We start from the raw sequence: 26,381 nt of genomic DNA on the forward strand, positions 1-26,381 counted from the left end.
AGGGGATAGAAGGCATAAGTGGAGAGGTAGAGAAAAGGGAATAACCCTTCTGGACCTTTTTGTAGAGTTTTTAATTTTATAACCACTTTGAGGTTTTACACATTCAAAAAGTAAATTTAAGTCAGCAGAGATGGGGAAAGGGCTGCCAACTAACTCAAGTAATTTTTGACACAGTACTTTGACTATAAATATTCTTTGTATGTATTTTAAAGACAAGCTAAAGAAATCTTGATTGAACTCTAGTTAGTAAATTTGTCATTTGTAGTGGTATTCCTATAGCAATTCTGTAACTCTCAGTATTTTGTGTGTGTTGTAGAATTGAGCAAATGAGTAAATATATCAGTGTTGTTGGGATAAATTTATCAGTTAATATATAATAAATATAATATTTATAATATTGATATAATATACCAATGTTGTTCCCTTCTCACTATGGGAGAAGGGAAATTCAAATATGGAATAGGCAACAGAAGAACTCTGAGGTATTGGATTGGAATTAGCTGTATCTCTTTGAATTCATGGTTGTTTGTTTGTTTGTTTTGGCTGTGCCACGTGGCTTGTGAGATCTTAGTTCCCCGACCAGGGATTGAACGTGGGCCCCAGCAGTGAAAGCACCGAGTCCTAACCAATGGACTGCCAGGGGATTCCTGAATTAATGGTTTAAAAATACATATATTTTAATATAAATTTATATATTATTTCCAGCTCTGTCTTCTGAAAGGGTCCAGAAGCAATGATACCTCAATAGCCATGAGTTACTGGTTTCTAAATACCATTCCCCACTAGAAAGAACCAGGGGTCCTTGGAGGAATAACTGATTCAGGTCTGGGACAGCGAGTGTACGAGATGAGCCTACAGCATCTTGTGGCAGAAGATCAACAGAAAGTAAAGAAATAAAAATGACAGGAACATATCATAAGGACACAGAAGCCAGCTTGAAAGGCATGCTACTGGCCAAACCCGTGACAATTTGAGCATCAGGATGAATAATGACAATAATGAATTAAAACCCACTGAATAAAAAAATACCTGATTTTGCACTGGTAAGAGAGAGAGGGAGAGAAAGAAGGGGTGGGGAGAGAGAAAAGCACTTCATTCTAGTAGATTGCTGACCACTAAATGAAGAAATGATAAAGTTGGAAAAAATCACCATTTTATAACTGTCACACCACATCATACCAGTAATTGATTCAGGCAAGAATAATCAATGAATGATTGAACCATTGGGTGAAAACCTGATGGTGGACAGGATGTTTGCGCAATGTAGAAGTATTTCCTCACAGATAGCAAAGGGGAAAATAGTAACATTAGAGTGGAGAAACCTGGTAGATACCACCTTAACATCAGGTGACACCTGACAGTGTGCACTGAGGAGGACACAAAATCACCTAGGTGGTATTTCTGTCAAAATGCATTATCTAAAACTAATCACGAGGAAGTAATCAGACAAATCCAAACTGAGAGACATTTCTCCAGAACAGCTGACATATTCTTCGGAAATGTCAATGTCGTAAAAAACAAAGGACTGAGGAACTGTTCCAGATTAAAGGAGACTAAAAAGAAGATGACAACTAAATGCAGTGTGTGATCCTGGATTGGGTCCTAGATCAGCAAAATCAAAGGGATAATATTGGGACAGTTGGTGAAATGTGAATATAGACTGTATATTGAATAATAATTGTGTCAGTGTCAAATTTCCTGACACTGAAATTTAAGTATGTAATGGGTCCTGAGGTCTGTAACTTATTCTCAAATGGTTCAAGAAAAAAGTGTGTGTGTGTGTGTGTGTGTGTGTGTGTGTGTGTATGTATGTGTGTGGAGAGAGAGAGAAAGAAGAGGGGGGGAGAAAAAGAAATGTTAGCAGTTAATGAAATAGGGGAAAGGTATATACGGGTGTTTTTGTACTATTCTTGTACCTTTTTATATGTTTGAAATTGTTTCAAAACAGAGAGTTAAAAATGTTCATTAGGGCTTCCCTGGTGGCGCAGTGGTTGAGAGTCCGCCTGCCGATGCAGGGGAAATGGGTTCGTGCCCCGGTCTGGGAAGATCCCACATGCCGCGGAGCGGCTGGGCCCGTGAGCCATGGCCGCTGGGCCTGTGTGTCCGGAGCCTGTGCTCCGCAACGGGAGAGGCCACAACAGTGAGAGGCCCACATACCGCAAAAAAAAAAGAAAAAAAAAAAAAAAGTGTTCATTAAGAAAATATAAAGAAGTGTTACAGTGGCAGCAACTGAGTAAGAGAGCCTGAAGGGAGGTTGAGATTAGAGGATTTAAGTTTAATGTTGATTAGGGTAATTCTAAGGTGCTCTGGTATATAGACCAAACCACTTCTCTGTATTCCTTGGACATCTTTGCTGAGCATTCCACATCCCCCTTTAGTTATATGCGCTAGCTCATCTTGTCTCAGTGAGTTTTATTTTCATAACCAGACAGGAGCCAAATATCCTGGGATTTCAGTTTGTGGCCTGCAGTCCTCACTTCGGAGGCAGTTGGTACTTGCTTTTAACATCCCTAGGGTTTTCAAAGTCCACCTTAAAGTTCTAATCTCACTTTGATCCATTCTATTTCTTCCACTTGTGGGATTTCTTGGCATAGTGTTAGGCATTAACACTGAGAGGTAGAGAGAGGGAGAGGAAAGTAACCTCACTTTACAAATAAGGAGAGTAAAACAGCACTTCCAAGGTCACATAAGTGGTAGAAATAAGATTAATAAGATTTATTTCAGGGCGTGCTTCCCTGGTGGCGCAGTGGTTGAGAGTCCGCCTGCCGATGCAGGGGACACAGGTTCGTGCCCCGGTCCGGGAAGATCCCACATGCCGCGGAGTGGCTGGGCCCGTGAGCCACGGCCGCTGAGCCTGCGCGTCCGGAGCCTGTGCTCCACAACAGGAGAGGCCACAACAGTGAGAGGCCGCGTACTGCAAAAAAATAATAATAATAAGATTTATTTCAGGCCTGTGTGGCTTTAGAGTTCACATTCTTTCCACCTCAACCATGTGTCTACTTTTTTAAAGGGCTTAACAAATAGTTCTTGGCTTGGTGGGTTTATTCTCTTGCCTTATTAGTTTTCTTAATATTGTCCTTAAACAAGTTGAAAACATTATATGTCCCACCTTCACAACTGGCTTGATGGCTTTTTTGTTTCTTATATAATTTGAGCATAAATTCACTAGAAACAAGTCATATCAAACTAGATTGGTTTTCTTTTTTAATATAATTAGTATGGTAGACCAGGGCAGTTTCATAGTATAACCTGACTCTAACAAAGACTTGTCAGAGTTTTATTACAATATCAGTTGAGAGAAGTAAATTAGATAACAAGTTCATCAAATAGCCTGAAAGAAACAGATGGAGCAGAGATCTGACTTTGTGAGAGATTTCAAGAGCTATCCTTTAGATCAGGGGTCAGCAAATTATGACTTGCAGGCCAAATCCAGCTTGCCACCTGTTTGTTGACTTAGTTTTTTAAGTTCATTTTTATTTTATGTAAGTGTACAATTCAGCATTTTTTTGTTTTTTGTTTTGTCTTAGTGTATTCACAAAGTTGTACAACTATCACCATTACCTAACTCCTGACATTTTCATCACCCCAAAATAGAAACCCTTTTAGCAGTTACTCCCCATCCCCTACCCCTGGCTCCACCCCTGGCAACCACTAATCTATTTTCTGTCTCTATGGATTTTCCTATTCTGGACACTTCATATGAATGGAATCATACACTATGTAGCTTTTTGTATCTGACTTCCTTCACTTAGTATGATAATTTCAAGATTTATCTATGTTGTAGCATTCCTTTTTATGGCCAAATACATTCCATTCTATAGCTATACCACATTTTGTTTATCCACTCATCAGGTAGTGGACATTTTGCTTGTTTCCACTTTTTGGCTATTATGAATACTGCTGCTATGAACAATTTGTGTAAAAAATTTTGTATGGACATATATTGTCAGTTCTCTTAGTTATATACCTAAGAGTGGAATTGCTGTGTCATATGGCAACTCTAGGCTTAATTTCTTGAGGAACTGCCAAACTGTTTTTCAAGGTGGCACCACCATTTTACATTCCCACCAGAAATGTACAAGGGTTCCAGTTTCTCCATACCCTTACCAATACTTATTATCTGTCTTTTTTTTATTATAGTCATCCTAGTGGGTGTGATGTAGTATTTCATTGTGGTCTTGATTTGCATTTCCCTAATGACTAATGATGTTGAGCTTCTTTTCATGTGCTTATTGGCCATTTGTATATCTTCTTCTCTGGAGGAATGTCTATTCAGATCCTTTGCCCATTTTTAAATTGTTATTTATCATTTTATCATTGAGTCATAAGAGCTCTTTGTATGTTCTAGATAATAAACACTTATCAGATATGTGATTTGAAATTTTCTCTCTCATTCTGTGGGTTTTTTCAGTTTCTTGAGAGTGCTTTTGACAGACAAATTTTTAATTTTCATGAAGTTCAAATTTTTTTCTTTTGTCATTTTTGCTTTTGGTGTTATATTTAAGAAACCATTGGGGCCAAAAAAGAAACCATTGCCTAATACAAGGTCACAAAAATTTACACCTGTGTTTTCTTCTAAAAGTTTTATAGTTTTAGATCTTATGTGTACATCTTTGATCCATTTGGGGTTATTATTTTTTTTGTGTGTGGTACACAGGCCTCTCATTGTTGTGGCCTCTCCCGTTGCGGAGCAAGGCTCCGGACGCACAGGCTCAGTGGCCATGGCTCACGGGCCCAGCCACTCCACGGCATGTGGGTTCCTCCCAGACCGGGGCATGAACCCGCGTCCCCTGCATCGGCAGGCAGACTCTCAACCACTGCGCCACCAGGGAAGCCCCATTTTGGGTTAATTTTTATATATGGTGTCATGTAGAGGCCCAGCTTCATTCTTTTGCATGTGCATATTGTTGTTACAGCACCATTTGTTGAAAAGACTATTCTTTCTTTCATTGAATTGTCTTGGCACTCTTGTCGGATATCAGTTAACCTTACATAAATGTAAGGGTTTATTTGTGAACTCGTTACTCTATCCCATTGATCTAAATTTCTGTCCTTTATGTCAGTACCACACTGTTTTGATTACTGTAGCTTTGTAGTAATTTTTGAAATTGGGAAGTGAGTCTTCTAACTTTGTTTTCTTTTTCAAGATTGTTTTGGCTATTTTGGGTCCCTTGTATTTACATATGAGGTTTATGTTCAGCTTGTGAATTTCTTCAGAGAAGGCAGATGGGATTTTGATAGGGATTGGGTTGAATCTATAGCCACTTACTTTTATAAATAAAATTTTATTGGAACACAGCCACACTCATTCATTTATGTGTTGTCTATGGCTGCCTTAGTAATTCAACAGCAGAATTGAGTAGTTATAACAGAGACCGTATGGCCTGCAAAGCCCAAAACATTTACTCTCTGGCTCTTTACAGAAAAAGTGCCAACCTCTGCTTGAGATGATGGAGTAAACTTAGGCTCTGAAGCACCAGAGGGCAGAACCTGGGAGTCATTCATTAATTCAGTCATATGTTCAAGCGTATATTGAGTGCCTACAATATGGCAGAAATGTTCTAGACTCTGGGAGATGAATATAGCAGAAAATAAGACAACACAGTTCCTGGCCTCATGAAGCTTCTTGCTATGGCCTATATGACACCCTTAGAATATTGCCTCTACTCACCTCCCTGAGCTTATCTTGCCTTACTCTGTCCCTTTTATCACTGTGTTCTAGCCACACTGGCCTTCATTCTGTATCTACAGCATACCAAGCCCGTTCCTACCTTTGTACTTTTTCTTTCCTGTACCTGGCATGCTTTTCCTTCTCAGCATTCAAATTTCTCCTCAAACATAGCTATGTCAGAGAGGCTTTCCCTGACCACTGTATCTAAAGTATAACCTGTCACCATGTTTTATTTTCTACATAGCGTTTATCACTATCTGAACTCATTTTATTGATTCCTGTGCTTATTTTTTTTCTCTCCCCACCACTAGAGTTCTCTATCTTATTTAGCACTGTAGCCTTTTCATGTATAAGAGTGCCTAGCATATAAAAAATAAAAATAAAATCAATCAATCAAATAAAAAGATTGAATGAATAAAGAGAATTTGCAGGGATAGACTGCAGATATAGGTCAGCATAAGGAAAAACTTTCTGACATGAGTTATGGTTGTTGACTTGCCCCACTATATTTATACTTAGATTTTTAGCTAGAACATATAGAAGTTGAAATATATTTTAAATCGTTCCTTTTCATGACTTCTAGGAGGATTTTTCCTTCCCCAGTAATCATAGTTCACATGCTATACTATAAGTCTTGAATTATCATGGTGCAAGGGAAAGAACATACTTGGATTTGATTTCCAGCTTTGCTACTCAGCTATCACAGTGCTTTACGACTATTGAATTGGTTCCGACAACAACCCTATGAGGTTATGTATATTATCTCCTTTTTTAGAGATATAAAACCTGAAGCACAGAGAGGTTAAAGAACTTGCTCAAGGAAACACGGCTTGTGAACATGAAAACACATTAACTGTCCTTTTTGGACAGTTTAATGGATTTTGAAGGGTAATTATGTGAAGCAATTAGGACAGGGCCTGACACATAGTAAAAGCTAAGTTTTAGTTATTCTTGTTACTCTTACTTCTCCATTTAGTAATTCTAAGGCACACTAAAATTTGAGAAACCATTGAACTAAGTTAAAGAAGCAACAAAAGGATTTTATGGAGATGTCTGGGTATTCAGATCATTCTGCCTTTAAGATAACTATCAAATCATTAAGTGAATGGAGAGCAAGTGAAGAATTCTCGAGTTTTATTTGCCTTCAGGACTCACTCCATTCTGTCATATTACAACTATGTAATCTCAATACATGCTAATAAACACGTGTATTGTGAAGTTTAAATGAATCAATATACGCAACAGCTTAGCACTTACCCTGGCATTTAGTAGATGCATAATTAATGTTTGCTGGATTTTCATCTAAATCTTCCTTGCTCAGACTCATGTTCACACTGTCAAGGAGTTATAGAGAAGCACATGGCCATCTGTTTCCTCTCTTTCCGAGTTGGCATTTCCTGTGGAGGGTACACTGAGCATCTCTAACTCTCATGCTCTTTGGCATTGATCTTTTCAGTGGAACTTCATTATACAAACGTTTAGGTCTGAAGTCAGTGGGTATGTTATACACGTATGTGGTTTGGGTTGCAGTTAAGAGAGGGCCCTTACATGTATCCATGCAAACTGGGCCACAGTTGTCTCCAAGCTAGACTATGTCTTCAAAGATCGTTTAAGCTTGCTCTTAAAGCCTGATGCTCCTGTCTTCTGGGTTTTTTTGGTACCTCTCTCCTTCCTCTTTTATGGTAGACCTTAGTCTCATGTCGCCATAGACATGGACCTGTCTTTGTTTATTCTACTGTCTATTCCCTTTTCTCCCAGTGCCTTATACCTAATGCGTGTGGAATAAATGAGTTGTCTGTTTGGTCAGAGCTTAGGGTAGCAATTTAATAGCTGCAGAAATAACCCTTTAGAAAAAGTTAGTAAATAGGAAGGAGTCCAGTTGTTCAAGATGTATACACTTTGTGAGTATTCTGGCCATGTGGAGGGGTCTTTGAGAGTAGGATCTGGAAGAACACACAGAGGTTGGCAAGAGAAGATACCTGAAGATGAGTTCCACGAATGGGAGCCAGCATTTACCAAAGTGTGCTAGGCACCTTGCATATATTACATCATTTGATCTCCACAGTGATCTTGTCAGGATGACATTATCATCATCTCCATTTCCCAGTGAAATATCTGAGGCTCTGGGAATCTTAAGTGATTGCCCATATACCTAGAAAGAGGCCAAGCTAGAGCTGAACCCAGACTGTTCTTTCACTTAACAATTCTGCCTCATATGTGTGACCCAGCTTCCTCTTGTAAAAGAATTGCTGTTACAATTCTGCCTCATATGCCTCATATGTGTGACCCAGCTTCCTCTTGTAAAGGAATAAATCTGGACAAAAGGATCTCCAGTCCTTTGGGTTATGCCAGGATACACATTGGTTGGCAGACTTCCTAGCTCTTTGCTTCTCTTTTCTTATTCCCTTAATGCAATGTGTCCCAACTTTTTCCCCTATCAAGAATGACTTTTATTATTTTTTTCCCTGTAGGTCCTACATTTTGATAGATTGTTGTCTCCTAAATTGTATTAATTAATAATGTTTCTTATTTTAATATACTTCTCCACACCGTGACTGCTCAGCAGAGCTCCTGAGTAGCATTGGCTATACCTAACGTTACAACACAGATTGTATATATTTCCAGTCAAATGCAAAAAATCATGACTTTGTGCCTAGTCTGGGTTGCCCAGTCACCTGTAAATGTTCTTTTCCCACTGGACTTTTAGAATACATCAACTCGGGACTTCCCTGGCGGTCCAGTGGTTAAGAATCTTCACTTCCAATGCAAGGGCACGGGTTCGATCTCTGGTCAAGAAACTAAGATCCCACATACTGCAGGGCACAGCCAAAAATAAATAAATAAATAATAAAATAAAATACATCAACTCACCAAAATTGGAACTGATCTAAGTGTATAACACTAAGGTAGAGATGAATATAGTTTAACCTTTGGAGGAATATTCTATAACCATTTGAAGTGATGCTTATGAGATCATAATAACATGGGGAAAGGCTCATGTTATAAGTTTGGAGAAGAGGAGGAGAAAACAAAACCTCATCAGCTCCTCCAGAGAACAGGAGATGTGTCTGTCTGACTCAGTTGCATCTCTCTGATCCAGTACAATACTGGCAGGCACATAGCAGGCATTTAAGTTTTGAGAGAAATACCCCGAAATTTAAAAAGCCAAAATGGAGCTTCCCTGGTGGCGCAGTGGTTAAGGATCCGCCTGCCAATGCAGGGAACACGGGTTCGAGCCCTGGTCCAGGAAGATCCCACATGCACCACAACTACTTAGCCTGCGCTCTAGAGCCCACGTGCCACAACTACTGAAGCCTGCACGCCTAGAGCCCATGCTCCGCAAAAAAAGAAGCCACCACAATGAGAAGCCCGTGCACCACAATGAAGAATAGCCCCCGCTCGCCACAACTAGAGAAAACCCGCGTGCAGCAACGAAGACCCAACAATGCAGCCAAAAATAAAAATAAATAAATAAAAATTTAAAGTAGATTGTAAAATAATATTTTAAAATTAATTAATTAATTAAAAAGGCAATATGACACCATGGTTAAGAGCCAAGCTCTGGAATCTGTCAGACATAAATTCACATTCTTACTATACTGTTTATAGAGTATGGGGTATTAACCTTTTCCTCATCTGAAAAATGAGAATAGGTAGTTGTAAAGTTTAACTCAAAGCATAAATGAAGGGCACAATATTGTTCCTGGTAGATGGTGAGATAGCACTTATTATATATCAGCTACCACTATCACTATTATTATTACTACCTTGTTTCTTCCCTCTCTTTATTGAGGTATGATTTACATAAAAATGAAGTGCATAGGTCTCAAGTGTTGAGTTAGATGAGTTTTGGCACTTGAGTAACTACCACCCACAACAAGATAGAGAATACTTCCATCGCCCTGGAAGTTCCCATGGTGCCCTTTCCAGTCAACACTCCTACCTCAGAGCAACCACTTTTTGGCTCTGTCTCCATAGATTAGTTTTGCCTGTTCATATACTTTCTGTAAATGGAATTATATAGTATACATATTTTTGTGTTTGGCTTCTTTTGCTTATCATAATGTTTTTTGAGTTTCATCCATGTGGTTGCGTGTATCTATGGGTAGTTCCTTTTTATTTCTGAGTAGGATTACACTGTATGAATACACTACTTTTGTGTATTCATTCTCCTGTTGATGATCATTTGGGTTATTTCCAGTGTGGGGCTTTAAAAATTAAAGCATCTATGGATATTCTTATACCAGTCTTTAGGGGGACAAATGTTTTCATTTCCCTTAAGTAAATACCTAAGGAATGGAATTGCTGGGTCATAGGGTAGATATAAGCTTAACTTTATATCAGACTGACAAACAGTTCTCTAAGGTGATGGCAGCAGTGAGATCTCTTTTTAATACAGGTGGGAATAAGGGTGACATTTGAGGTAATCCAGCACAGCCAGAGAAATACTTTGGAGTCATGTGGACCTGGGTTCCTATCTGGGCTCTGGCGTTTACAATTTGTGTGACCCTGCTAAGTTATTTAATATCTCTGAGACTTGGTCTCACCTGTAAAAAGGGAGTGATAATGAGATCAGGTATACTAATAGCTAGTATTCTACCTAGCAGCGGCATGCCAAAGTGGGGGCAGTAGTGCAGGCTTGTAAGGGGGTGCATGGTCTGTAAGGAATTTAAAAGCAGTAAGAAAACCACCTAAAAGTCCATTTGCTTTTTATCATTATGCACCTACAATTCTAAGCAGTGTCAGTGGTAAAACGCTTCTTCCTGCCTCCTTTTCCTCCTGTATACCATGCTACCTAGAAATTTATAGGAACTTATAATAAATAGTAATTATAATCAATATTTAATAAAGTTAAGCAGGAAGTAAGGGGTTGTAATTTTTAACTTAAGTGAGATTTGTAGCTTTTATTCCAGGTACTTTCTCTGTGCACTTTCTGTTTTCTCCAGATCCCTGGTGTGGAAGGCTCACCCTAAGTAGAAACATTTCCTGGGTTCCAGGGAGGCACACAGAGGTCTATTCCTCTTTAGGAGCCATGTGTAAACAGTCCCTCCTCTCTGTTCCTTTAAAGTTTGAGGTTTTCTCCCCTTTTTACCCAGTGTTTAATTCTGATATGTCATAGGCATATTTTCTCCCATTGTATTTGTCAACGTAATTATAGATCGTGTACCTAATCTAAGCCAGCCTTATTTATCAAGGCCAAAACAAATCCTCTTAAACAGTCTGTGCCTTGTAAATTAGCTTCCCAAACATACATTCTAACTTATGGAGCCCTTTATTAATGTTTTTTTGTCAATAGTTACTTTGTATTTATGTAGAATCTGGTTTGGGCTTTCTCTCTACACTTTCTCCAACTTACCTGCCTCTGAGCTATTTTTTACTATGTAAAAATGAATCATAAGTATCATATTTGTCTACTGTGGCCAGACTTCTATACTTTGGATGGGCTACTGATTTGAGGACAAATACAGTAATTCTGGAAGCATTAATACATTTTTCAGACAGTGCTTAAGAGCCTGAGCTCTTGAGTTAAAATGCTTCCTGATACCACTACTAGCTGTGCCACATTAGCCATGTCTAACATGTGGGGGGGGTTGTTTGTTTGTTTGTTTGTTTGTTTACACCACCAAGCAACTCTCTGTTACCAGCTGGGTTCCCTACAATGCAACTCAATTCTGACAGGATCTACCTGGAGATAGCATCAGATCCCACAGGTTAAGGGTTCAGTCCTACAAGACTGCCCTCCTGTTCCCTACCCCCAACACCTATTTCAGATGCCAGTGGCAAACCCAGGTTGTCACCTGTGCTTTGGACCAACTGGCTATAGATTAGAGGTTCCAAACACCTTCTCCTTTCGTTGAATTAATTTGCTAAAGTGACTTACAGAACTCAGAGAAACATTTTACTTACTAGATTACCGATTTATTATAAAAGGATATAATTGAGGAACAGCCAGATAAAAGAGATGCATAAAGCAAGGTATATGGGAAGGGGTGCATAGCTTCCATGCCCTCTCCGAGCATGCTGCTCTCCCCAAATCTCCACATGTGTACCAACACAGAAGCTCTCTGAACCCTGTCCATTTTTGTTTTTCTTCACATTGGCATGGTTGATTAAATCATTGACCATTGGTGATCAGTTCAACCTCCAGCCCCTCTCCCCTCCCTGGAAGTCAGGGAAGTGGGACTGAAAGTTCCCGCCCTCCAATCATATGTTTGGTTCTCCATCCTTAGGTGCTTTCCAAAAATCACTTCATTAACATAAACCTCAGGTGTTAGTTGAAAGACGTTTGTTATGAATATCACGAAACCTTTATCACTCTTATTACTTAGGAAATTCCAAAGGTTTTAGGAACTCTGTGCCAGAAGTAAGGATGAAGACTAAATATATCTTTCTAGGTATAAATATATATATAAATCACAGTATCGCAGCAGATTACCTAACTTCTCTGAGCATTGTTTTTCTTATCCATGAAATGAGTAATGATACCTGTGTTTTGTTTTTTTTTGAGACATTCACATTGTATTTCTAGAATATAGATGATCATTCAAGTTAGAAGTTAGTTAATTTTTTTAATTTTTTAATTTAATTTAATTTTTTTATACAGCAGGCCCTTATTAATCATCCATTTTATACACATCAGTGTATACATGTCAATCCCAATCACCCAATTCAGCACACCACCACCACCACCCCCTGCCGCTTTCCCCCCTTGGTGTCCATATGTTTTTTATTGGTTGGGGGTAGGAGTTTATTAATTAATTTATTTTTGCTGTGTTGTGTCTTCGTTTCTGTGCAAGGGCTTTCTCTAGTGTGGCAAGCGGGGGCCACTCTTCATCACGGTGCGCAGGCCTCTCACTATCGCGGCCTCTCTTGTTGTGGAGCACAGGCTCCAGACGCGCAGGCTCAGTAGTTGTGGCGCACGGGCCTAGTTGCTCCGTGGCATGTGGGATCCTCCCAGACCAGGGCTCGAACCCGTGTCCCCTGCATTAGCAGGCAGACTCTCAACCACTGCGCCACCAGGGAAGCCCAGGTGTCCATATGTTTGATCTCTACATCTGTGTCTCAATTTTTGCCCTGCAAACCGATTCATTTGTACCATTTTTCTAGGTTTCACATATATGCGTTAATATGCGATATTTGTTTTTCTCTTTCTGACTTACTTCACTCTGTATGACAGTCTCTAGATCCATCCATGTCTCTACAAATGACCCAATTTCGTTCCTTTTTATGGCCGGGTAATATTCCATTGTATATATGTACTACATCTTCTTTATCCATTCGTCTGTCGATGGGCATTTAGGTTGCTTCCATGACCTGGCTATTGTAAATAGTGCTGCAATGAACATTGGGGTGCATGTGTCTTTTTGAATTATGGTTTTCTCTGGGTATATGCCCAGTAGTGGGATTTCTGGGTCATATGTAATTCTATTTTTAGTTTTTTAAGGAACCTCCAAACTGTTCTCCATAGTGGCTGTATTAATTTACATTCCCACCAACAGTGCAAGAGGGTTCCCTTTTCTCCACACCCTCTCCAGCATTTGTTGATTGTACATTTTCTGATGATGCCCATCCTAACTGGTGTGAGGTGATACCTCATTGTAGTTTCGATTTGCATTTCTCTAATAATTAGTGATGTTGAGCAGCTTTTCATGTGCTTCTTGGCCATCTGTATGTCTTCTTTGGTGAAATGTCTATTTAGGTTTTAATATTGAGCTGCATGAGCTATTTATATATTTTGGAGATTAATCCTTTGTCTGTTTGCAAATATTTTCTCCCATTTTGAGGGTTCTCTTTTCATCTTGTTTATGTTTTCCTTTGCTGTGCAAAAGCTTTTAAGTTTCATTAGGTCCCATTGTTTATTTTTGTTTTTATTTCCATTACTCTAGGAGGTGGATCAAAAAAGATCTTGCTGTGATTTATGTCAAAGAGTGTTCTTCCTAAGTTTTCCTCTAAGAGTTTTATAGTGTCCGATCTTACATTTAGGTCTCTAATCCATTTTAAGTTTATTTTTGTGTATGGTGTTAGGGAGTGTTCTAATTTCATTCTTTTACATGTAGCTGTCCAGTTTTCCCAGCGCCATTTATTGAAGAGACTGTCTTTTCTCCATTGTATATCCTTGCCTCCTTTGTCATAGATTAGTTGACCATAGGTGCGTGGGTTTATCTCTGGGCTTTCTATCTTGTTCCATTGATCTATATTTCTGTTTTTGTGTCAGTACCATATTGTCTTGATTATTGTAGCTTTGTAGTATAGTCTGAAGACAGGGAGTCTGATTCCTCCAGCTCCGTTTTTTACCCTCTAGACTGCTTTGGCTATTCGGAGTCTTTTTTGTCTCCATACATATTTTAAGATTTTTTGTTCTAGTTCTGTAAAAAATGCCATTGGTAATTTGATAGGGATTGCATTGAATCTGTAGATTGCTTTGGGTAGTATAGTCATTTTCACAATATTGATTCTTCCAATCCAAGAACATGGTATATCTCTCCATATGTTGGTATCATCTTTAATTTCTTTCATCAGTGTTATAGTTTTCTGCATACAGGTCTTTTGTCTCCTTAGGTAGGTTTATTCCTAGGTATTTTATTCTTTTTGTTGCAGTGGTAAATGGGAGTGTTTCCTTAATTTCTCTTTCAGATTTTTCATCATTAGTGTATAGGAATGCAAGAGATTTCTGTGCATTAATTTTGTATCCTGCAACTTTACCAAATTCATTGATTAGCGCTAGTAGTTTTCTGGTGACATCTTTAGGATTCTCTATGTATAGTATCATGCCATCTGCAAACAGTGACAGTTTTACTTCTAGTTTTCCAGTTTGTATTCCTTTTGTTTCTTTTTCTTCTCTGATTGCCATGGCTAGGACTTCCAAAACTCTGTTGAATAATAGTGGTGAGAGTGGACACCCTTTTCTTGTTCCTGATCTTAGAGGAAATGCTTTCAGTTTTTCACCATTGAGAATAATGTTTGCTGTGGGTTTGTCGTATATGGCCTTTATTATGTTGAGATAGGTTCCCTCTACGCCCACTTTCTGGAGAGTTTTTATTATAAATGGGTGTTGAATTTTGTCAAAAGCTTTTTCTGCATCTATTGAGATGATCATATGGTTTTTATTCTTCAATTTGTTAATATGGTGTATCACATTGATTGATTTGTGTATATTGAAGAATCCTTGTGTCCCTGGGATAAATCCCACCTGATCATGGTGTATGATCCTTTTAATGTGTTGTTGGATTCTGTTTGCTAGTATTTTGTTGAGGATTTTTGCATCTATATTCATCAGTGATATCGGTCTGTAATTTTCTCTTTTTGTAGTATCTTTGTCTGGTTTTGGTATCAGGGTGATGGTGGTCTCATAGAATGACTTTAGGAGTGTCCCTTCCTCTGCAATTTTTTTGAAGAGCTTGAGAAGGATGGGTGTTAGCTCTTCTCTAAATGTTTGATAGAATTCATCTGTGAAGCCATCTGGTCCTGGACTTTTGTTTGTTGGAAGATTTTTAATCACAGTTTCAATTTCATTACTTGTGATTGGTCTGTTCATATTTTCTATTTCTTCCTGGTTCAGTCTTGGAAGGTTATACCCTTCTAAGAATTTGTCCATTTCTTCCAGGTTGTCCATTTTATTGGCATAGAGTTGCGTGTAGTAGTCTCTTAAGATGCTTTGTATTTCTGTGGTGTCTGTTGTAACTTCTCCTTTTTCATTTCTAATTTTATTGATTTGAGTCCTCTCCCTCTTTTTCTTGATGAGTCTGGCTAATGGTGTATCAATTTTGCTTATCTTCTCAACGAACCAGCTTTTAGTTTTATTGATCTTTGCTATTGTTTTCTTTGTTTCTATTTCATTTATTTCTGCTCTGATCTTGATGATTTCTTTCCTTCTACTAACTTTGGGTTTTGTTTGTTCTTCTTTCTCTAGTTCCTTTAGGTGTAAGGTTAGATTGTTTATTTGAGATTTTTCTTGTTTCTTGAGGAAGCCTTGTATAGCTATAAACTTCCCTCTTAGAACTGCTTTTGCCACATCCCATAGGTTTTGGATTGTCGTGTTTTCATTGTCATTTGTCTCCAGGTATTTTCTGATTTCCTCTTTGATTTCTTCAGTGATCTCTTGGTTATTTAGTAATATATTGTTTAGCCTCCATGTGTTTGTGTTTTTTTTCCCTGTAATTGATTTCTAATCTCATAGCGTTGTGGTCAGAAAAGATGCTTGATATGATTTCAATTTTCTTAAATTTACCGAGGCTTGATTTGTGACTCAAGATGTGACCTCTCCTGGAGAATGTTCCGTGCGCACTTGAGAAGAAAGTGTAATCTGCTGTTTTTGGATGGAATGTCCTATAAATATCAATTAAATCTATCTGGTCTATTGTGTCATTTAAAGCTTGTGTTTCCTTATTAATTTTCTGTTTGGATGATCTGTCCATTGGTGAAGTGAGGTGTTAAAGTCCCCCACTATTATTGTGTTACTGTCGATTTCCTCTTTTTTTTTTTTTTTTTTTTTTTGAGGTACGTGGGCCTCTCACTGCCATGGCCTCTCCCGTTGCGGAGTACAGGCTCCGGACACGCAGGCCCAGCGGCCACGGCTCACGGGCCCAGCCGCTCCGCGGCACGTGGGATCCCCCCGGACCAGGGCACAAACCCACGTCTCCCGCAACGGCAGGCGGACTCTCAACCACTGTGCCGCCAGGGAAGCCCCAATTTCCTCTTTTATAGCTATTAGCAGTTGCGTTATGTATTGAGGTGCTCCTATGTTGGGTGCATATATATTTATAATTGTTATATCTTCTTCTTGGTTTGATCCCTTGATCATTGTGTACTGTCCTTCCTTGTCTCTTGTAACATTCTTTATTTTAAAGTCTATTTTATCTGATATGAGTATTGCTACTCCAGCTTTCTTTTGATTTCCATTTGCATGGAATATCTTTTTCCATCCCCTCACTTTCAGTCTGTATGTGTCCCTAGGTCTGAAGTGGGTCTCTTGTAGACAGCACATATATGGTTCTTGTTTTTGTATCCATTCAGCAAGCCTGTGTCTTTTGGCTGGAGCATTTGATCCATTCATGTTTAAGGTAATTATCAATATGTATGTTCCTATTATCATTTTCTTAATTGTTTTGGGTTTGTTTTTGTAGGTTCTTTTCTTCTCTCATGTTTCCCACTTAGAGAAGTTCCTTTAGCATTTGTTGTAGAGCTGGTTTGGTGGTGCTGAATTCTCTTAACTTTTGCTTGTCTGTAAAGAGTTTGATTTCTCCATCGCATCTGAATGAGATCCTTGCTGGGTAGAGTAATCTTGGTTGTAGGTTCTTCCCTTTCATCACTTTAAGTATATCACGCCACTCCCTTCTGGCTTGTAGAGCTTCTGCTGAGAAATCAGCTGTTAACCTTATGGGAGTTCCCTTGGGAACTCCCAGGGGAGTCATTTTTCCCTTGCTGCTTTCAATAATTTTTCTTTGTCTTTAATTTTTGCCAATTTGATTACTGTGTGTCTTGGCGTGTTTCTCCTTGGGTTTATCCTGCCTGGGACTCTCTGCACTTCCTGGACTTGGGTGGCTATTTCCTTTCCTGTGTTAGGGAAGTTTTCGATTATAATCTCTTCCAGTATTTTCTATGGTCCTTTCTCTCTCTCTTCTCCTTCTGGGACCCTTATAATGCGAATGTTGTTGCATTTAATGTTGTCCCAGAGGTCTCTTAGGCTGTCTTCATTTCTTTTCATTCTTTTCATTCTTTATTCTGTTCCACAGCAGTGAATTCCACCATTCTGTCTTCCAGGTCACTTATCTGTTCTTCTGCCTCAGTTATTCTGGTATTGATTCCTTCTAGTGTATTTTTCATTTCAGTTATTGTATTGTTCATCTCTGTTTGTTTGTTCTTTAATTCTTCTAGGTCTTTGTTGAACATTTCTTGCATCTTCTCGATCTTTGCCTCCATTCTTTTTCCGAGGTCCTGGATCATCTTCACTATCATTATTCTGAATTCTTTTTCTGGAAGGTTGCCTATCTCCACTTCATTTAGTTGTTTTTCTGGGGTTTTATCTTGTTCCTTCATCTGATACATAGCCCTCTGCCTTTTCATCTTGTCTATCTTTCTGTGAATCGATACCTGTTTCTTAAACAAGATAATGGATGTAGAATGCTGTATTAGTTTCCTATTGCTACCACAACAAGTTACCACAAACTTAGTGGCTTAAAACAACACAAATTTATTATCTTACAGTTCTGTAGATCGGAAGTCTGACATGGGTCTCACCAGGCTAAAGTCTTGACAGGGCTATGCTCCTTCTGGAGGCTATAGAGTAGAATCCGTTTTCTTGCAATTCCCGCTTTCTAGAGATTGCTGTATTTCTTCGCTCGTGACCCCCTTCTTCCATCTTCAGAACTGGCAATAGCAGGTCAAGTCCCTTTCACACCTACATCTCTCTACTCTCTGCAGCCAGGAAAGGTTCACTGATTTTTTTTTTTTTTTTGACGTGGACCATTTTTAAAGTCTTTATTGAATTTGTTACAATATTGCTTCTGTTTTATGTTTTGGGTTTTTGGCCCTGAGGTATGTGGGATCTTAGCTCCCTGACCAAGGATCGAACCTGCACCCCCTGCATTGGAAGGCGAAGTCTTAACCACTGGGCTGACAGGGAAGTCCCAAGGTTCACTGATTTTAAGGACTCGTGTGACTATATTGGGCTCACCTGGATAATCTAGGCTAATCTCCCCACCTCAAGGATTTTAACCTTAATCACATCTGCAAAGTTCCTTTTGCCACCTACCATAACATATTCATGGGTTCCAGAGGATCAGGACATGGACGTTTGTAAGGGGGCCGGTGTTCTGCCTACCCCAAGTGCAAGGTACTGTGCCTCGCTCTTTGTAAACCCTCAGTAAGTGGTGCTCATTCAAGGCCCTCGGTACTCTGGGAAGTTGCAAGCTGAAGACGTGAGCCCTGGGCACAAGTAATTTAAAGCCTGGTAGGAAAATGAGAGGGGTGAGGACAGAAATTATTCTGATCCAGAAAAAGTGACCAGAGTCATGTGTGGGGTTTCCACCAAGTGCTGTGGGAAAGTGAGAGGCCTCAGGTCAGTAAGTGGTCTGGCAAGTTTGAACAGAGTGAATGTGTCAATAATGTATCTAAGTGCAGAACCCGGAAAGAAATGAGGATCAACTCAAATGAGAATCTTTATAGGACAACGGGTAAGAAGGAAGGAGAAGGCAGAGGAAAAGCCTCTTCTGCCTAGAGAGTCAGGGAATTAGATTTGTTCATGTCTCTTGATTCTTCCCACTAGTCCCCCTGGACTCACTTGTTCATTATGCAGCAGATATGTGCCAGGCACTGTACCTGGCCTAGGGGATACAGTGAACACAGTACACAGAGGCCACTTCCCTGCAGCTCAGTGTGGTGAAGCAAAATAACCATGTCAACACAGAGCCATAATACAGTGTGACAGTAGGAGAGCACAGGAAGGATGTGCCTCCTTCCCAGATTTACAGGGTGGGAAAGGCATCTTGAGGGAGGTGCCGATAAACTGCGACCCGAAGAATGAGTTAATCAGGATGCTCTGGGCCACAGGTAACAGCCCAACGCAAGTGACCTTAAACAATAATGAGCAGACTGGCTCCTGACTGGAAGCCCAGGAGTAGGGTAGGCATCAGGGTTGGTTACTCTGGTCACTTTAGCTCCATTTTTCTGTGATTCCCTTGGCTGGGCTTTCCTCTCTCTGTTTATTTCACTCTCAGGCTGGCTAACCTTGTGGTCACAAGTCCAGGAGTCACATTAGGACACCCAGCATCCAGAGAAAGAAAGGCATCCCTTTCACAGACTCTCTCCTGAAAATGAGAAAACTCCTTTTCCACACACTCCCAGCAACTGGTCGCCTTACATCCGATTGGGGTCACAGGCTCATTTCTGAGCCAGTACCTGTGTCCAAGTGAATGCTGTGTCCAATTTGGCTTAGATCTAAGTTCCTGAACCTATCACTGTGGAAAGGACAGTGAAATTACACATGGTCTGATATGAGCTGGGCAGATAATGAAATGAAAATCAAGGTGCCATTAGGAATGAGGGAGGGTGAGGGAAAGAAAGAACAGTGTAGGAATGGAAGTGACTTGTTCTCTCCTTCTCCCATGTAAGACTCGTTTCTGCCACTTCATACCTTCTGCTTTCCATGGATTCTGTTTCCTCTTAATTCTAGCTTTGCCATGACTTCTCTCTGCACATGCTTTCAACTTCAGCATCTGTCATTAACTGTCTCACTTCTCCGTGTCTCTCAATTCAAATCCCCAAGCTTAATTTACTTCACTATACCAGGCTCCACCTACTTGGAAGTAAGCTGCAGAAGACCTAAATACAAGATCTATTTTGTATACTGCTCTGCCCCCAGCATCTGAACAGTACCTGGCATGCATTAAGTGCTTGATGAATTAAATATGTGCCAAATGAATGGAAGATCAGCCTTCTAGCTAATCGGCTGCCTTTCAGTCAGTTGCTCCTCTGCCAGATTTTCTGTGGCTGAGGGGGTGTCCCTTGAAGGGACTGTTGACATGTCCCCTCTAGTGGTAGGAGCAGAAATTTGTTTGGATATAACTTCTACTACTATTATCTGAACTTCAGTTTACTTTTCTGCAAAATAGGATCAATGAAATCTGCCCTTTATGGCTCAGAGGGGTTCAGTATCAAGTGAGATCATGAATATGAAGGTACTTTATATATTGTAAAATGCCAGGCAGTTTAATTCAATCCTGGTCACTCACATACGCCTGGAAAACACTGATGACAGAAAGGCTATTTTACCTGTTCACTTCCACTTCTTGATGTTGAGTTATCCAGGAGAACCCCTAATTGGCTCTCTTCTTGTCCCTCTCCATTTGCTCCCCCAGGGTCACTCAGGATGTGTCAACTGTCTGGAGTGGAATGAGAAAGGAGAGTAAGTATGAGCTCCGACACCTAGGGGTGCTGGAGAATGGTATGGGGAGGTTGGGAGAAGGGGACTTTCCTTCCTCTTTGTAGATCCAAGGAAAAGAGTGGACCCAAGAGCGGAGACTGCTGCTCTCTGCTATGTACTTAAGTTTAGTTCATCATTATCAATACACAGTTAAACAATGAATCCCAGATAGATGGAAAGTTGAATGACCTTCCAAACCCTGTTTTTTTGATAAGCTATTTCATTTAAGGAATGATGAGAAATTCTCAGGACAAAATAGAAGAGAATCAATCACTGTTTACAAGATAACCTTATATTCTATGACATCTACTGTTCTTCAGGTTCTGTGTAGCCTAAGTCCTCATCAACTGGGAAACATGGGATAGAGGAAGGGGGGCCCAGGAACTTGAGGAGAGGTCAGAACTGTTCTATCTCTCTACTTGCAGCTTGCTGGCCTCTGGTTCTGATGACCAGCACACGATTGTGTGGGACCCGCTGCACCATAAGAAGCTGCTTTCCATGCACACGGGACACACTGCAAATATCTTTTCTGTCAAGGTGAGCAGGATAAGCCACAAAGCAAGCGAATGGTGTGACTGGGCTGTGCACATGGTTGTGTTTGCATGTGTGTGTCCCATGTATACCCTGGGGTCACAGACATCTTTGTGATCTGAGCATCTGCTGGTGATTCCTGAAATTCCGTCTCTTTTCCATGCTCTGCTTCTTCTCTTAGAGCCGAGAGGCCAGCTCCAAATGAATTTATACTTATGTGAGTGGTGATGATGGGAGGTATGGTTCTGAGCATGAACTTCAGTAGCAGGCAGACCTGTGTTTGACTCCCTTATCTGCTCCTTGGAAGCTGTGTGAACTGGGAAAATCACCTGACCCCTCTGGGCCTGTTTACCCATCTGTAAAAAGGAAGTAGTTAAGGAAAATCCCGCACATTCATGAATAAATGAGTAAATAAATAATTTAACTAAAAAAAGGAAGTAGCAATCCACAGCGTTGATGTTACAGTTCAATGAGATGATTGATTTAATAAGCACCTGTCACAGGTGATTTTAGCTGTTCTCCTTGTCATAGGAAATGAGTCTCTGATTGTTGATCGAGGGGAGTTGAGCTGAGAAGACGGGAGGCAGGGGACTTAAAGGACTTCAGACCTCTGAAGACCTGTTGTGTGGAAGTGACATGAAACTTGTGCCTCTCGGTCCCAGAGAACAGACCTAGGAATAGTGACTGTTAAGTTTTCAGAAGCAAATGTAGGCCTGATGAAGGAAAGAATTGTCTAATGCTTAGAGATATTTGAAAAAGGTAAAATGGGCCTTCTGAGGATGTAGTAGATGTCCTAGCACTGAGGTATTCCTCACTGGGAACTTTCATCTGCTAGGTTGAAGCCTGAAGGAAATGACCTTTAAGGACTTTCCAGCTCTGAAATTCTGCAATGGATGTATGTGAGAGTGAGGCTATCCTTTGGAAAGCCTCACTAATCTAAGAAATATTTTCCTAATTAATATCAAGATGAATTACAAGATACCTGAAGAAGAAGATTCAAGAGCTCAAAACCAACTTATTTCACTAATCAGAGCTTCTTTCCTAAGCTCTGATTCTCATCTCCTGTTCCAGGGACCAATCCTAGATGAATTTCTGTGATTTGAGAGACAGAACAATGCTGATTCACCTCTTGCATGATGAACAGAGACTGCTTTCCTCCCCTGAAAAGTGTTAGGTCCAGTTTAAATCAGTGGGGTCAGATCTGGGGAAGGGACCTAAGCTATCAGTTTGGCATCATAGAACACAAAATGTTGAGTTCAGAGACCAGAATTGGACAATGACCTTGATACTCCCTAATAGAAAGACCTTGGGCAAGGCACTTATATTCACAGACTCTCAGCCTCCTCTTCTGTTATAAAAAGGTATAGAAAAGGGTTCCTCTCTCTTCTGGTAATAAAACACCACAGATCTATTTATTTAACCCACGAGCTCCCCCTGGTGGCATCTATAGTGTGGAACGAGTATGGCAGCGGCCACAAGCTCTTCCCAAAGGTTCTCCTGTTTATTTCTATTGCGCGTGGGGTATATGTTGTCTCCAGCCAGGATTAAAGACTGCTAGTTGTCCCTAAAAATGATCAAATTCCATCTGTTTCATCTAGCCCTTATGCTGGTGAGCTATTAGAGAAGTGCATGTGGAAAGAGTGAATTGTTAGAATCAAGTGGGGCTTTAGCTACTTAAATGCAGGAAAATGTCAACACCCTCTCCCCCACCCCCCCAGACCCCAGCACCCATTCAGCCTTGTTGTGGGTTGGGAGAAACTTTTCAACTAAGAAAAAAAGATAATTCAGTCTTTCAAACTTAAGAAAGAAGAGAAGAACTCAACTTACACCACACCTGAATATTTTTCTTCCTCAACACTAGGTGATAGAACTGTATATGTTTTTTAAATTATTAATCAAGGTTATGTTTGTGGCTACTTTGACCTTGCCATATGTGATCTGGAATATTTTGTTCTCAACTTCATCAGAATGATGGGGTTGTCCTTTTGAATAATGGCCACATAAAGATGTATTCTGTTGATGCTCAGCCCTTCCCCAAGTTTGGACTTTTGAGCCATTTCCAGCACTTGCCATTATAAGGAGTGCTACTTGGAGCATTTCTGCATAGGTCCCTTTTTTCTTTTAGAATTATTTCTCAGAAGTGGAAGTTTTAGGTCAAAAGATAGAAATCGTTTTTATGTTTCTTACCTATTGCCAGATTGTTCTCCAGAAATATTTGAACCAATTTAAAACACCCACTCCCTTGTAACACTGCAAGTCCTTTTCATTTCAAGACTAATTTATTACTTAACCCCCAGGTTGTTAAATAGCCATCATGAGGCATATAGGAGTCAGACAGACTTGGGTTTGAATTGACAGTCCTACTGAATGCTAGTGCCGGACCTCAATTTTTAATGGGGTTATTGTAAGTATTAATAAGATAAATTACCTGTTCGATGTCTAGCACATGGTAAATGCTTAGTAAGTGGTAACAGCTATGATTATCATCCATTCAGCTCTTACCTGGAGAAGAATCAGAGGAAGAGGGTTCCTTGGGTAGTCCAGCTTGGCATAGGTCAGGACCACTCTGGCAAAATAAAGGTGTACATCCTGATTTTGACCTTTAGGCCTACAGGCTGATGCTCGAGATCCAAAGTTTTCTTGGTGGATTGTCTTGGATGGGCTCGTTTTCTTATCTGATATGGAGAGGGAAAGAAGGTGCTAACATCCAGGCTGGTCTCCTTGCGTGCCCTAGCCCCACCACCTGCCAACCTCTTCTTCAATCTCTCCCAAGCAGTTCCTGCCTCACGCTGGGGACCGCATCTTGATCACAGGGGCAGCTGACTCCAAGGTGCACGTCCACGACCTGACAGTAAAGGAGACGATCCACATGTTTGGAGACCACACAAACCGGGTGAAACGCATCGCCACGGCGCCCATGTGGCCCAACACATTCTGGAGCGCTGCTGAGGATGGGCTTATCCGGTGAGGGCCTGAGGCAGGGAGCGGGGCCTGTGCCTCCCCGGCTCCCACTCCATGTCGGTTCCCCCATCCTATCTGCCCTGCTGCTTCCTTCCACAGGCCTGGCTCCTTCCCTCCAACAGAGGTCCAGCCTCATTTGTCTGCCCAGCACAGTTATCAGTGAACAAACTCCACTGATTTACTTACCCTATTCTTCACCTTCCCCACTTCTTACCCTCTCCTGAGCAACGTTCAAGCCCACTGGCTTTCTCACCATCTCAGATGCACAGTCTGCTTCCTCTGGGCTTTCATACTTGCTGTTCCCTCTAACTGGTTTTCTCAGTCCCAGCTCTTTCTCAACTCTTTCTTACCCTAAGGAGACAGCTTAAGAGTCACCTCACAAGAAGCACCTTCTGTGACCATCCTATCTAAAATAGATCCCCACCATTGTTCTCTGTCTCCGTGCCCTAATTGTATCCTCTATAACTCTAATCGCCCTCTATAGTTCTTTTATTTTATTTACTTGATGGTTTACTTTTTTGTCTGTGTCCCTCACTGAGTAGTAAACTCCCTCAGCATTTTGTTTGTCTTGTCCATCTCGTCCATGTCTTTCTTGTCCTTGGTTGTGTTCCTAGAGCCCAGCACACTACCTGGCACATAGAGACACTCGATACATTTTCCTTGAACAGTCGCTCAATGGGCATGTTCCTGGGAGGGGGATAGCCAGCCAGAAATGGTTAAGTGGACTCTCCCCCTTTTCACTGGCCTATATCGTCACACCTTTGCCTCTACTTCCCTTCTTCTTAAAATGGTCTCATTGCCTTTCTTTAGCTCCTTTCTTCACATATAACCTTAAAACTTTTTCCTTATCTCCGCAATCTGCTTTAATTGCCTCCCTTGAGATAACTATGGGACTTTGTGCCCTCTTCCCTGTTACAGAGGAGGAGGGGTGTCTAAGTCGTACATGAACTAGAACTCAGACAGATCAAGTCAAGTCCTCCCTCTGTCACTCAGTGTCTGGGGCAAATTACTTCACCTCCCGGACCTCAGTTTCCTCATCTATAAAATGGGAATTATCATAATATCTCTTTTGTTGGCCTGAGCATTAAAATTGAGATAGTGCCCGTAAAACTTTAGCACAGTACTTAGCAGACAGAATGCACTTGGTCGGTGGCGGGTCCAACTCTCTGTTGCTCTGGTTGACCCTGACTGACTAGACTGTGCCAGGGCAGCAGGTAGAGGCTAAGCACCTAGGGCATGGGGCAGGAGCCTAAGCACTTAGGGGCAGGCACAGTCAGAGGAGGAGTCCTAGCAGAAGGTGAACACAAGCTGGCCTTCCAGAATAGACAGGATTTGGATGGGCAAGGAAAAGCAGAGTGGACTCCCCAGCTTGAGCAGAGTTTGTGAAGGCATGGGTAAACGTGCCACATACAGGACACAGTTCTGAGGCTGTAACTGACCCACCCTTAGAAAACTGAGGAGCAAGGTTGGAGAGGTATGTGAAATCATGTCTTGAAAACCAGACTGAGTAGTTTGATAGAAGTAAACGAAGAGTAAACTCATGCTAAAAGTATTAATCTGCAATTTTTTGAGCAAGAAAGTGATGCAACAAAAACAATATTTTAGGAAGAGCAATCTGGTGAGGATGGCTTAGAAAGATAAGTGAACAATGAAGAAATTATTGGAGATGTTTAGGCAGAGGTGGGTGAGCACATGAATGATGCCCTCACCATTCTCTGGATGTGCCTGTGTCCCAGCATCAAAGCAGTTCCCCAGTAGGAGTGTGCTGACGCTAGGTGGATGTTTTGGCATGACCTTTACCACCCGGATGGGACTTGGGCTTGTCCTGGCAGTTGGTGTTTCTAGGTAGCTCTTAGATGATCTCCAGATTTTCTCTTCTGTCACCTCTATACTTCTTTCGTCTCCTGCAAGAAACTAGATTAAGAATAGAATTATTCTTAATCAAGGGGCAGAGCAGAGCGGTTAAGATGCAGCCTTTCCAGCTCTGCACTGTCTCAGCGCTGCACTTACTGCAGTGTCGTCCAGGCAAGTTAGTTAGCTTCTTTGAACTTCTAGTGGTACCTAGGGATGGTGTGAGAATTTAATTAGATAATACATGTATAACACTTGTGAACAATACTGGACACAAAGCAATTTCTCACTAAGTGTTAGTAGTCAGTAGTAATAGTACTTAGTAACAATAATATTGATATCTATTTAAAAAAAAGGGTTTAGTAGTCTCTACCTTAAAGAGTTATGTTAGAATAAAACAGAATGTGTGTGAAGCCTACTACAGGTGCCTGGCACACACTGGGCACT

At 40.7% G+C, this 26,381-nt stretch overlaps 1 protein-coding gene across 5 annotated transcripts in view; it reads left to right on the forward strand.

Moving 5' to 3' along the window:
• Positions 1-26,381, forward strand: part of WDTC1 (WD and tetratricopeptide repeats 1) — a gene marked incomplete at both ends in the record, with an annotated part of 51,824 nt that overhangs the window by 12,623 nt on the left and 12,820 nt on the right. For 4 of the 5 annotated variants that reach the window (XM_079697252.1, XM_079697254.1, XM_079697256.1 and 1 more), the window contains 3 exons: positions 20,527-20,573; positions 21,017-21,128; positions 23,899-24,086. In XM_079697252.1, coding sequence (XP_079553378.1) covers positions 20,527-20,573; positions 21,017-21,128; positions 23,899-24,086 — 347 coding nt within the window. Of the gene's footprint in view, positions 1-20,526; positions 20,574-21,016; positions 21,129-23,895; positions 24,087-26,381 lie in introns of all 5 variants that reach the window. The other variant, XM_079697253.1, reaches the window with a different exon arrangement.

Source organism: Hyperoodon ampullatus (assembly GCF_949752795.1).
Source record: "Hyperoodon ampullatus genome assembly, chromosome: 2".
Classification (NCBI taxonomy): Eukaryota; Metazoa; Chordata; class Mammalia; order Artiodactyla; family Ziphiidae; genus Hyperoodon; species Hyperoodon ampullatus.